The sequence below is a fragment of the Stegastes partitus genome, unplaced genomic scaffold (genome assembly GCF_000690725.1).
Source record: "Stegastes partitus isolate 25-593 unplaced genomic scaffold, Stegastes_partitus-1.0.2 Scaffold2365, whole genome shotgun sequence".
Taxonomy (NCBI): Eukaryota; Metazoa; Chordata; class Actinopteri; family Pomacentridae; genus Stegastes; species Stegastes partitus.
This window is the reverse complement of record NW_007580096.1, coordinates 35,139-47,268: the sequence shown is the minus strand read 5'-3', so window position 1 is coordinate 47,268 and position 12,130 is coordinate 35,139. Positions and strand designations below refer to the sequence as shown.

The 12,130-nt window shown below is 41.9% G+C and overlaps 1 protein-coding gene across 1 annotated transcript in view; it reads right to left on the bottom strand.

Moving 5' to 3' along the window:
• Positions 1 to 11,547, bottom strand: part of LOC103374814 (interleukin-6 receptor subunit beta) — an 18,019-nt gene extending 6,472 nt beyond the window's left edge. The window contains exons 1-8 of the mRNA XM_008304964.1: positions 11,502 to 11,547; positions 7,870 to 7,997; positions 5,588 to 5,747; positions 3,366 to 3,529; positions 3,104 to 3,267; positions 2,687 to 2,852; positions 720 to 802; positions 136 to 367 (exon numbers count right to left, since the gene is read on the bottom strand). Of these exons, the coding sequence (XP_008303186.1) occupies positions 136 to 367; positions 720 to 802; positions 2,687 to 2,852; positions 3,104 to 3,267; positions 3,366 to 3,529; positions 5,588 to 5,747; positions 7,870 to 7,921 (1,021 nt within the window). The 5' untranslated portion in view covers positions 7,922 to 7,997; positions 11,502 to 11,547. The remainder of the gene's footprint in view (positions 1 to 135; positions 368 to 719; positions 803 to 2,686; positions 2,853 to 3,103; positions 3,268 to 3,365; positions 3,530 to 5,587; positions 5,748 to 7,869; positions 7,998 to 11,501) is intronic.
• Between the last annotated feature and the right edge of the window lie 583 nt (positions 11,548 to 12,130).

Genomic DNA, 12,130 nt, shown 5'->3' with positions numbered 1-12,130 from the left:
ATTTTTAACTCAAAAACTAATGCTACCTATTTTACACATGGTCAACCCAACTAATATTAACCACTTTAAAAAAAACTGCCTGTCAAATGGAAGGTGGTCGGGCCACAGGGCTGAGGTGGACACATGAGGCCTTACCTTTCTCAGAGGCTCCAGGAAGCAACATTCGGGCTGGTGGCGAGGTCCCCGCCGAGGTGGAGGCCGTCAGAGCGCAGGAGCAACGTCCAGCAGGGAGAAGCAAACTGCAGGAAGTAGTTGAATGCTGTAAATCTCTGCAGCTCCCGTGATTGCTCAAAACCTGACCGCCGTCTGTCTGACAAGTCACGTTGTAGAAGAGAACTCTGCCGTTGGCCAGGAAGTGAGGCAAGGGCTGAAAACACAAAGAAAGAAACACAGTAAGTTGCTGTGATATGATGGAGGTTTTAATCCGACAATCCTGCACATAAACAGCAATTTAGGAGAGTTTATTCTCTCTTTTTCGATCTCCGGTTGACTACGTTTTGCTCTCAACCTGAATCAAACTGCAATGCAATAAATGAGTAATTTCACGAGAGACGTATAAACAAATTAGGGGACAGCATTTGGGGAGATGATGATTAAGAACTAATCAAATCCCAAAGATTATTAAACTGTAAACTCTAAAGCTCAAAGTGATAGTCAGAAAATATTACACCTGCACTCATGACTCAGACTCTCACACGATTCAACACACGAACACACACCTTCCACAGCAGGGAGATGAGTCTCCATCCGTCTCTGTTAGTCTGCTTCACTTGTCTCCAGAACGCTGGTGCTGCAGACGGAGCTGGTAGATGGAAGGAGGAACAGATATTAAAGTATAATTGGAATAAATAAAAAGGAGACACACCAGAACATAGAAAGCATATGGTGATGTGTTCTTCCAGCTGTGAAAACCATCAAATAATGAATGTTTGTCTTCTACACCAGTGGTAGCTGCATCTCTGATGTGACATCGCAAGAGGGGAAGCAATTTATTTATAGCTGATGTATAATTCCTTCGAAATTCTTTGTACTGTTCGACTGTCATCCATGGCTTTTTTTTTTTTTTTTACAGTGCCTTGAGGTCAGGGACAGGATCTGGGAACTGGCACAGGACCGCCAAGTTCCCGGACAAATATTAATCATGCTTTTGTTATTTGTCATGCCATTCTCTCTGTCCCTTTCTCTTTTTTGTTTTCTGTCATCTCTCTAATGACTGCTAGTAACAGCATAACAAAGGAAAGACTCAGAGGGAGCAACAAAGTTCATGTCCTGACCAGAGATCAAGTCTTCCTTTAGTGCAAAGATATCACGGCAGTTTGTCCATCTGGTCTACGTGTGGCTGAAGGGACACATCAGTGTGTCTGTACTGTAGTAGCATAGGATGCTACTATTAGCCATTCATGCTTCATACGAGCAGTGCTTCAAAACTCTGGATACTATTTGTCGTGTGCCCGTGTGGAGTGTATCATCAAACTGTCATAAGCCTGGAGACCATGTGGCATTGTGCTTTTACACACGTTTTTCTGACTATTTGCGATTTCTTCATGGACTCCAAACTGGATCAGAGAGAAAAGATCACATTTTGTGTCAGTCAGCAGCAGGGATGATCCAAACTTCATGTCAAGGATCATCTTTGGTGACGAGTTGTGGGTCTGCAGCGACCATCAAGAGAAGAAAGAGCAGTGGAAAAGCCTGCGGTTTCCAAAACCAGACAAAGCACACCAGGATTAGTTGTTTTCTTCATCGAGAGTTAGTCTAATGAGGTCGGACTGTAAAGGCAGACTTCTACTGAATCATCCTGAGGTGTCTGAGGGCAAACACTCAGCGCAACTTACCTGCACTGTTGCACAACGGCATGTGGGTCCTCCCATACAATGTTTTTTGTGGCAACAGCAACACAATTGTCACGTCTCACTCAGTCTGCATGCTAGATTTGACTCCCAGTGACTTCTTCCTTTTCCTCAAAATTAAATTCCCATCACGGGCTGTCCTTTTGGCACAGTTTAGGAGATTCAGCATTAATCGGTGATGGAGCCAGACATGTTTACAGAACAGGAAATCCAGGAAGCAGTACAAGCTACACAAAGAGTCTGGGGATGGTGGTCAAATCTAAGTCAGACGCAACTTATTCGTTCTTTATTCTCAGCAGGAAATGTCTCATCCTAGTGTGTCATAATTGCTAGAAGGAGTTCCTTTCCCATCAGAAGGAGACAGCTGAGGAAGTTTCTGCATGTGATCAAGACATATTCCAAATATGTTCAACTGGGATTAAACCAACTGGCAGACCCTGAACATGTTAAGAAGACTGTAGATCCCGTTTGACCTTGGAACACATCTGGATCCCAGAGAGGAAGCTGAGGGATGTAGCTGGGCTTAGCCTGCTACAACCACAACAAAATGTATGAATGGAAAAGGATTACGTAAAACTGCATTCTGAATTGTAGGAATAGTTATTTTGAGCTGCTTTTCTGCTGTTTTTCTTCCACATTAACAGCTTCAGTTGTATTTCTTACAGAAGGGGCCTTCTTAAAGCTCTGCTCCTCTTAACTACACATATGCACCAGATATTTCTGTGTTTTTTTAAAACTTTTGAGTATCACATTTGTGTATCTTGTTCTCATCTTGCTATGAATCAGCACTGGGTTCATCATTAAGTAGGACTGTAGTAACTGTCAGCTCTGCTCACCGTCCTCTCCTGTCCTTCCCTGAAGTGCGTTGCTCCACGGACTCCACGGACTGGCAGGGCCCTGATAGCGATGGCGCAGCCGGAGGATGTACGAGGTGTCGGGTCTGAAGAGACAAACGAGGACGCTGTAACCCGTCACCGTCACATTGCCGACCTGAACATCGAGCTGTACGGGGTGGAGAAATAAAATGAAGGTGAGGATTAACTTGTTCTGTTACGTCTTCAGTCTTGCTGAGGAGCATTTTAATATCCGTGAAACATTTCAGTATCAAGCAAAGTGGTGCATTACACAGCCAGAAGAAGGAGAAAAAGGATGTCATGGGGTTTAAATACTGGAATTTTTTAAAATTAATTTTGAGAAATGGTACCACTGTGTGTGCACTTTCTGTGTTTGCGGATATTGAGGAAGTGGCTCACCTGTCCCTGAACAGTGAACTCGATTTGAGAATTCAGCTCTCCGTCTTTGATTTCGGAGTCAGACACGGGAAAGGCGGACAATTCGCGTCTCCAGCTTACATTCAGACAGTGAGATGAGCCTCGGGCAGGCTTCACGCTGGTCAAAATCGCTGGAGGCAAAATTACTAAAAAAAAAAAAAAGACAAGAGGTTCAGAGGAGGAGTGAGGAAGACGAAAGATATAAACAATGATGCCATGTGTAGAGGAAGCACCACAGCCTCACCTTCTTTCCTGCCGGGCTGACATCGAGGACGTGATGAAATGTTTCTGCCTCCACTGTGTGCCGTGACGGTGATGCAGAAGGTCATTCTTACGGTTGAGCTCCCGAGTACCGCGGTGCAGCTGGTCTCAGGCGTGGTGCAGGTGAACGTCTTCGGAGAAACATTTCTACACAAAAACAGAAACAATCATCTCACCACGAAACAGCAATCAGATGTCTGTTCTGTCATGCAAGTATTTCCGATGCACACATATCTTGCACGCATGTCACACACACGCCATGCAGAAACATCAGTAGCATGACAGCGTTGCCCACAAAAACGGAAGCAGTTGAAATTGTGTGACTCTCACCATCTAATCGTACCAAAACCACTATCAAGGCGTCGCACGAATGAGAGATTCAACGCTGATAGTAAACACAAACAGAGAGCCCACTGAAATATTACCTAACACTCACACCAGCTCGAACCTGCAAACACACCTCAAGGCAAAATGGTGTGTTTACGTTCAACAGTGGCAAATCCAACTGAGCAGAATGTAAAATCAGTGATGAGTGGCACGAGTGAGGAAAAGTTAGCTGCATTTTGAAAAGAAACCAACAAGAGTGGAAGGTAGGAATGTTGGAAAAACTGTGATTGAAGCATAAAATATCTTACTTAGAGGAAATGTGTCAAATGTCAAGTTACAGTCGTTCTCAAATGTATTTACCATTAAAGAAAAGACAAAATTCACAATAGTCACTCAAATAACTAGGAACTGAAAAAAGTAGTAATAAATAAAAAATTGCTAAATTATACTTTAGTGAACTAAGATGTTTCTTTTGAATTGTGGTTAAAAAGAATAATTTAAAAAAACAAAAATAAAACTGTCAACTGGACAAATTAGAGCACTTTGCTGATGAGCAGTGGGCCAACATCCAAATACCTGTCAACAGGTGCAGAAGTCTGATTGAGAACACTTGATTGCAGTGATTGGCTCAAAGGGTTGTTCAACAAGATATTAGTTTTCAGGTCCCATCATGCTTGTTTTCTTGTTTTCTTTTTTAAAAAAATATTTCTGTTGAACCACAATTCAAAAGCAACGTCATGATTTTCATTAAATTTTTTTCTTTATAATTACTTTTGGCAATTTCAGCTCATTTCAGTGACAGATGTTTTTTTCCTTCTTTAATGGGAGGGTGTGAATACATCTGAGGATGACTGTACATCTAAAACATCCATCCACTCATTAGCTAAACTCGATTTATCCTGCAGGGGGTCGTGGGAGTTTATTCCAGCTGACATTTGGGGAACGGTGAAGTTCCTCAGTTAACCTTCCGTACATGTCTTTGACTGCATGAGGAAACTAGAACGCAGTCAGAACACTGGAACTGCACACAAGAAAGTAATTCCACAGGTTTGAATCAGAACCTCCTCGCTGTGCAGGGACAGGACCCCACATTGAAGACAGCATCAGCCTGTTTCCTGCTCAGCAAACTTTCAGCTAAAGGCCTGAAGCTGTTTGTCAAGTTGAATTTTACAGTGATCAGAAATTAAACATGTTTGTCATCATCTCTCTAAAAACTACAGACTGTCTCACTGATAGTAAAACTGACTGATGACACAAATTGAAATTGCAATAACAGAACTTGTTTCTCTGTCACTGGGCAGAAGTTTAAAATACAACATCACTAAGACTCAGAAGTCATGAAGCAACTATATGACTCAATTGGAGGTGTGTTTGTGGTCTCCTGGTGAATGGAGGTTCAATATTCCTGCTTCTTTTAGCTCCGTGTTTAGTCTCCACCAACTCCTTGGCGACTTTCTTTTGCAGCTACGTCTACCAGTTTGTCACTGACTGTGTCTCTCAGCTGGTCCAGGCTGAGTAAGTGGGGAACGTTAAATAATAATTTTTTCCAAAATGTACAGTATATACATAAAGACAGGGGCCATATTAACGGATAAGGATTAGGATATTACCACCACAAGTATTTTCTGGGTAGCCAAAGTCTGATTCTCTTAGACTGCATTCCTCTGAGCTACCTAAACTCCACGGCTGTCCAAAAACTATGACAGACATTATCAGTGAATCACACTGGGCACAACTTCCTTTATGTTAAAGATGGGGTTGGGTAAGAAAAACAGAAAAAACCTGAGTCAGTTCCACATAGTTCCTGCTTCTGTAAAGACTCGCCAACAACCAATATGCATCTTTTTCTTTTGTCAAGAAAGTCATATTTGAACTCACCTGGGTGTCTTCGTAACCTGCAGAGTGTAGCTGGTTGCTGCAGCGTCTCCAGGCTCCCAGCTGCAGGTGACGTTGCCTCGATACATGAACTCACAACCGATCAGCCGCGGCCATCGAGGGAAAGGCTCGGTGGTCGTCGTGGAGAAGGCTGGAGGCAGGACTGGAGATGGGAGAGAAGCTACCGTTAATGGCACAGAGAAGCAGATGTTCTCAGTCCTCAAGCAAGTGAGGAGGTTTTGTTTAAATCTTCAGGCGAAAGAAAAAAAAAACATGGATCAGATTTTAAAACACATTTTTTTTAAAAACACACGAGCAGTGGTTTGAAAAAACATCATGCAAGACTTGTGATGCTTTTAATAGGCTGCAGTTTTAGAAGATCTTACAAATTGGTAGTAAGGAAAAAAAAGACGTTTTCTCTATGAACCAACTTCTTCAGCACTTGCATCTTGTTAACTTAAATAACACATTAGATTAGATCTTGAAATGAAGATATCTGAGAGGACGTAGATGATCTATCATGTCAAAAAATCTACAAAGACAACACCTATTTCCCTCGAGGCTTCAACAGGCACTCAGGCAAGATGGTGCAAGATAGCTGCTTTGAACTCAATTCTATCTCACACATGGCATTTAACTGTGAGACATGTTTCCGGGGGTCTAAGTAAGATGCACTGACTGTTTAAATCCTCACAAATATTAAAAATGTCAAGTTGATAATTCAGTAGTTAAACTGTGAAAATCTTGCAGCAAGGATGTGAGAAAAAGTAAAAAACAGAAACTGTAAAAATTATGAGGAAAAAGGACAAATATTGATGTTTTTTTAGTCAAAGACAGTAAAATGATGCATTTTAAAGTTCATATAAGGTAAAAGAACAAATTAGAAATTGTAAAAAATATATATGTTTTTAATGTGCATACTATGTGCAGCATTGGCCAAGTTTCTTTATAGTGAATATGTAAATTAACACATTGTTTAGTGATTTTACTGCATATTATTTGCAATTGGGCTCCAAGGTGGTGTAGTTAGTAGCACTGTTGCCTTGCAGCAAGAAAGTTGCTGGTTCGCGTCCCGGTGGAGTTTGCATGTTCTCCCCGTGCAGCGTGGGTTCTCTCCGGGTTCTCCGGCTTCCTCCCACACAGTCCAAAAACATCCATCCATCCATCCATTATCTATACACCGCTTAATCCTCACTAGGGTCATGGGGGGCTGGAGTCTATCCCAGCCGACTTAGGACGAAGGCAGGGGACACCCTGGACAGGACAGGACAGGACAGACAACCAAGCACACTCACATTCACACCTACAGACAATTTAGAATCAACAATTAACCTTGGTAGGTATCTTTTGTGAGATCTTGCAAAACTTTCTTGGGATCTTGCAAAGTCACATGAATCTTATTAGATGTTTTGTAAAACTGTGCCTCTTGCTAAGCACAGCTTAAATGTTTTTATATTTAGGCTGATTTCAAAATAAAACTCAATAAAACTCTGGTACAGGTGGGTGTCTCCCATTGTCGTTTCTCCATACTGCCAGAAAGACCCAGAAGTATATATACCTATAGTTTTCTTCTTCTTCTTCTTCTTCTTCTTCTTCTTCTTCTTCTTCTTCTTCTTCTTCTTCTTCTTCTTCTTCTATTGATTTGGCGGTTGGCATCCAACGTTCAGGTGCATTACCACCACCTATCGGACTGGAGTTACCAAGAGTTTTGCAAGATCTCGCAGAAGTTATTGCAAGATCCCAAGAAAGTTTTGCGAGACCTCACAAAAAATACCTCTTTTCTTGTTTTTTCCTCTCCCTGTTTTTTTTCTGTCTCCATGTCCCTTCCAGGGCTCTGTACTTGCTCGTCTACAGTTAAAAATGGGAATTTATCATAAATAAAGAAAAAGTAAAAAAACTGCAAAAAACATTTATTTAGAAACATTTTAGTTTGAGGTAATGATACACAACCAGTAACAAAGTATTTATAAGTACTTGGTAAGTTCATTTAGTGATATTTTTCTTGGGGTGGTGGTATTTGTGGCACTAATCTCAAAAAATAAATCAAAGTGGAGTTTAATGCAAACCAGTAACAAAGCGTTTATAAAGTGCCTGGAACATTTGTTTAGTGACATTTTTCATGAGGCATTGATATTAGCACTAATATAAAAACTAAATCAAAGTGCACATGGTTCTTCAACCTCAAGCAGAGGCACAGGGTGGACATACTGAACGTCCAAGGAGGTTACCAAATATGGTCACTTGTCCCATAAAAGGGTTAAAAGCAAGAAGATGATGAAGGTTACCGAGGAAGAGTCCGGCCCCGATCAGGCACACCACAGCTGGACTCCACTCCATGAACACCAACTCAGCCGGTCTGTCACTCACGCGCTCCCATCAGCAGCAGCTCAGCACGAGGACTCTGCAAGCTGCACTGTGAAATGTGAATGAGATTTGTGAAGAATCAGCACAGAAAAGTGACTAATTTAATGATTATAACGACGCATTTCTTAGAAGTGGATTCCAAAATAGGAAAACAAGTCTGACTGCCACATTGGAGCCCCGGGGCGGTGTTCACACGGTCGTCTGCCGGGCATTGCAACATAGGAAGTGTACCAATCAACACAAAACGTAACAGTTTGAAATCGTACGATTTCCTAAAGTGGGTTTGCCTACGTAATTGGGTGTATTTGGCTGGAACTTGTCCCTCAGCTGTGACTTTTTGCTGATAAAGTATAAACCTGACCAGGCTGTGGGAGGAGCTCAATGTGTCGGTGACACGAACATGAAGCAGATTTACTTTTAATTTAAAACCAAGGTGTGACACAGGAGTAGTATGAGGCACGCCTGCATGTAAACTCTAAAACAGAAGCTCTGCAATAAAGGCACAATATTCAGATTGTGGCGATCCCAAGTAAAAGATTCAAGTCATTTTGGAGACAGCTGGTTGTATCATCCTATAGTTAATATATGGCTAAAAAAATGCTGCATAGGAGGACCTGATAACTGTTTTTGAAATGAATTAAATGACAGTTATGACAAGGAAATGTTATGCACCCACCAGTTAGCAATGACAACAAAACTCAACACTAGAAGCATCACAAATATATTTAAGTAAAAGTAGAAACCTCACTAAGGAGACCTGCGTCCATCAGTCACTTCACATAAGTAGAAAAATGTAGTTCAAGTTTGAAAATAAAAAAGGAATCCCTAGAAACTGGAACAGCCAGCCAGTCAGATTGTTACTTCACATTACTGGTTTATTCTTACTGATGCGTCGGTATTTTAATGTGACAGCTGGCTGAAGCGATGAACTCTCTTACACTCTTGGTAGCTTTCTTCTCCAGCGATAGGTCGGATTTTACAAGCTGAGTATCATCATTGCAATTTGGATTACATTCAGTTGTGTAGGCGGAGCTCATCAACACCTACAGAGCTGCAGCACACAACATCCAAAGTTTCATCCCCTTACAGCAGGGGTGTCGAACTCTGGTCCTCGAGGGTCACAATCCTGCATGTTTTAGATGTTTCCTTTTTTCCACCCCCCTTGTTTCAATTGTTCGGTTCTTCTTCAGGTGTTGCGGAGGCGGGTTACGGTTCTTGTTCTTTTGATTCGGTTTTTTTGGAGGGGGGCACCTTTTAAACGTTGCGGGTTTGTGCCCTTGGGGCCCCGTGTTTCGCCCCCCTTGCTTTCCAGGGAGTGCGCTACTTGTACAGACAGAGTCAGTACACCTTCCAGCGCTGAGATTCCAATCCTCACACTGGCACAATCTTCTGTTGTATTGATGAAAACCGCTGTTGCCTAATTTCCAGAGAGGTGTGCTGCATTTACTCAGACACAACTTTTAGAGCAGTTCTCTGCTGCAGGGCGTTTGCATCATTCTGCCTTTCTCTTTCGGTGCAACACCTAAAAGGTGTTTTGTGAAAGCCAAGTGTGGTTACGTACTTGGCCCAGTTCTGTGGTTTCACTTTGTACTTCTTTAGAAACTCTTGTGTAATCTTGGTAGTGTTGCTCATGTCTGGAAGCTGGGAGACATCTTGGCAGCCAGCATTTATGGTCTTCACATTGTTTAATGGTGCGATTTACAAACACCACCCCCACACCTTCTACATCATCCCACCTCCACGGTTCACGGCGCTCGTCCCCCTGAGCCCCCAAACACATTTATCTTGGTCTCATCTGACCAAAGAACGTGCTCCTCATATCCATCAGGCGTCTTTTCATACAGTTTTAGCAAAGTTTAATGATATGGCAGAGAGGATGGAGGCTTTGTTCTTGGATGCTGTCTTTACATTTCCTCCTCAGCGTCTAAGCACCGATCACTCTTGTGCCAAATCTGAAGCCTGCTGTGAAGTCTCATGATCAGATTTTTTCACTTTGTCTTGGAATTCTTCTCCACGTGGAGTCAAGATGCAAACATGAAGACAAACATATAAAACTGAGCAAGTTCTGATGTCCGTCGGCAACTTTACAGCCGCGTTATTGCAATTAAGCCGACTGACGATAACAACTTTAGTGAATCGTGTTTGAATGATGACAGGTTTTCTAACTTGTACATCAGTGATAACAGCTTAACTCACTTTTGTTGCAGTGTGTTTAAACTTTAGGACCTGTTTTCAGTATTAAAGCAGTTCTTTTTGGTGCTCATAAGAGGAAATTCTCTACTGTTCAACTTAGAAATGATGCGTTTATTGAGAAACTGCTCATTGTGATTCAGTTGTGTGACACTGAAGTGATACGTGCAGGGATGCGCTCACTGTCATGGTCAGACACTCCAGTTTTACACCGGAGCATTTTACATCAAACTGCTGAATTCTATGGCTCTACTTTGCCCCCATTGTTCTTGATAATTTTCTGTATTTATTTGGTTTTGAAAATCAAGAAAAATTGTAACAAAATTTTTTTTAAAAATATAAAAAAAATTCTGGTCAATTAAGATTTAAAACTGATATCAGCAAACCACTGGATCCTTTAGGAAAAATGTCACATCAGAAGTCACTAGAGAGGCGTTTTGATGACTTGATTTTATAGAAAGAGTGGAGACCGACAGGAAACGTGGGAACGAGGAGGTGAGTGACAGGCAGCACGTCGTCTGGAACCGGTGTTGTGCCAACAAAACATTACCGTCTGCCAAAAGTCTGTGCCGTCTACAGGAGCATTTGCATTATTTTTACCTGCTCTGTGCTCCGGATTTGAGCTGGTCCAGCTGTTCTGACCAGTTGAAAGAGCAAATCAACTCATGTGATGCAGTTTTCCACTCGGCAAAAAGGGGATTGCAGCTCTTCCACTGTCGCTGAAATGTCACTGACGCAATAAAATGACTTGATTTCAGTCATGAGGGACATGTTTTGAAGACTGTAGCTCATATGATGATCACAAAAAATGTGTTTTATCTAAATTTTACACAATTTATGTTAATTACAGTGTAAGCAAGGATACCACACATACCAAACTCATAAAGCCTACACATCAGAAATAACACTACAGTATTGCTTGCGATCATCCTGAATGTCCTGCCTGACTATCCTACAAACTGCACACTTGCCACAACTCCAGACTGTTTGCACTTCATGAATGTTTCACAGAAGCAGCTATAGAAAGTGAAAACTAAGAACTTTGTGACTTAGTGCTCAGGCAATCTGCACAAATGTGTTAAATACTGTGCACCTGGCTATCCTGAGTTCAATGATTTGTCTGTGAATGAACTAACTGTAGCTGAATGAATAAACATGAATCCATTAAACACCACCAACAACATGACAATCACTGAAATAAACAAGTGGAATTTTCATCCTATCGCCAGCGTTACAGTGTTTTCAAGCCTCGTGGGGGCAAAAAAACAACAATCTAGATTATTATTCAATTTGAAAAACCCGCAGCAGTGAATGAAACGCGTGTCTAGAAGATGTTTCAGTGATAATCCAAACGTGTACTCACCGGACAGAGCTGAGCGCGTCTCACCGACTTCATGCGCCGCGATTGCGCAAAACCCGGCAGCCTCTCCACTACGACGAACACATCTGGACCGCCCTGCTGTGTGTCATTGCCCTCCGGTGCCAAAACTGAGGTTCGAGGTCCCGTAGACGGTCTCCTATAGGTCCCCTGATTTCTCTTTAACCCGCCTCCAAGCCATAAAAAAAGGAAGTAGGTTTCACTTTTTTGCGTCTCCAAATGATTCAACGCGGTTTTATTGATCTCATAATGAATAAACATCCTTCATGTGACTTGTTTGCTTTTCTTCTTCTTGTTGTTCATTTGTATAAATAATGTTTTCATCTGCAAAGCTGACTCACCCCCTCACTGTCTTGTGTTAATAACCAGCAAAGCATCAAGAAGTGAAGGATGTGCGAACTGCAGGATGCGAGCTGCAGCAGCCTCCAAGCAATTAGAAATACCTCTCAGGCTCTTTGCTTTCATTTATATTCTAATGATGTTCAGGTGATTAAGCACGTTTTCTCATTCACTGTTACTGAAGGCACATATGATCACATTGGTGGCTATTAAAAAGGAATTATAAACATAGGCAGGCCTGTAATTCATTTATGAGGCGATCCAACCGGTGAGAT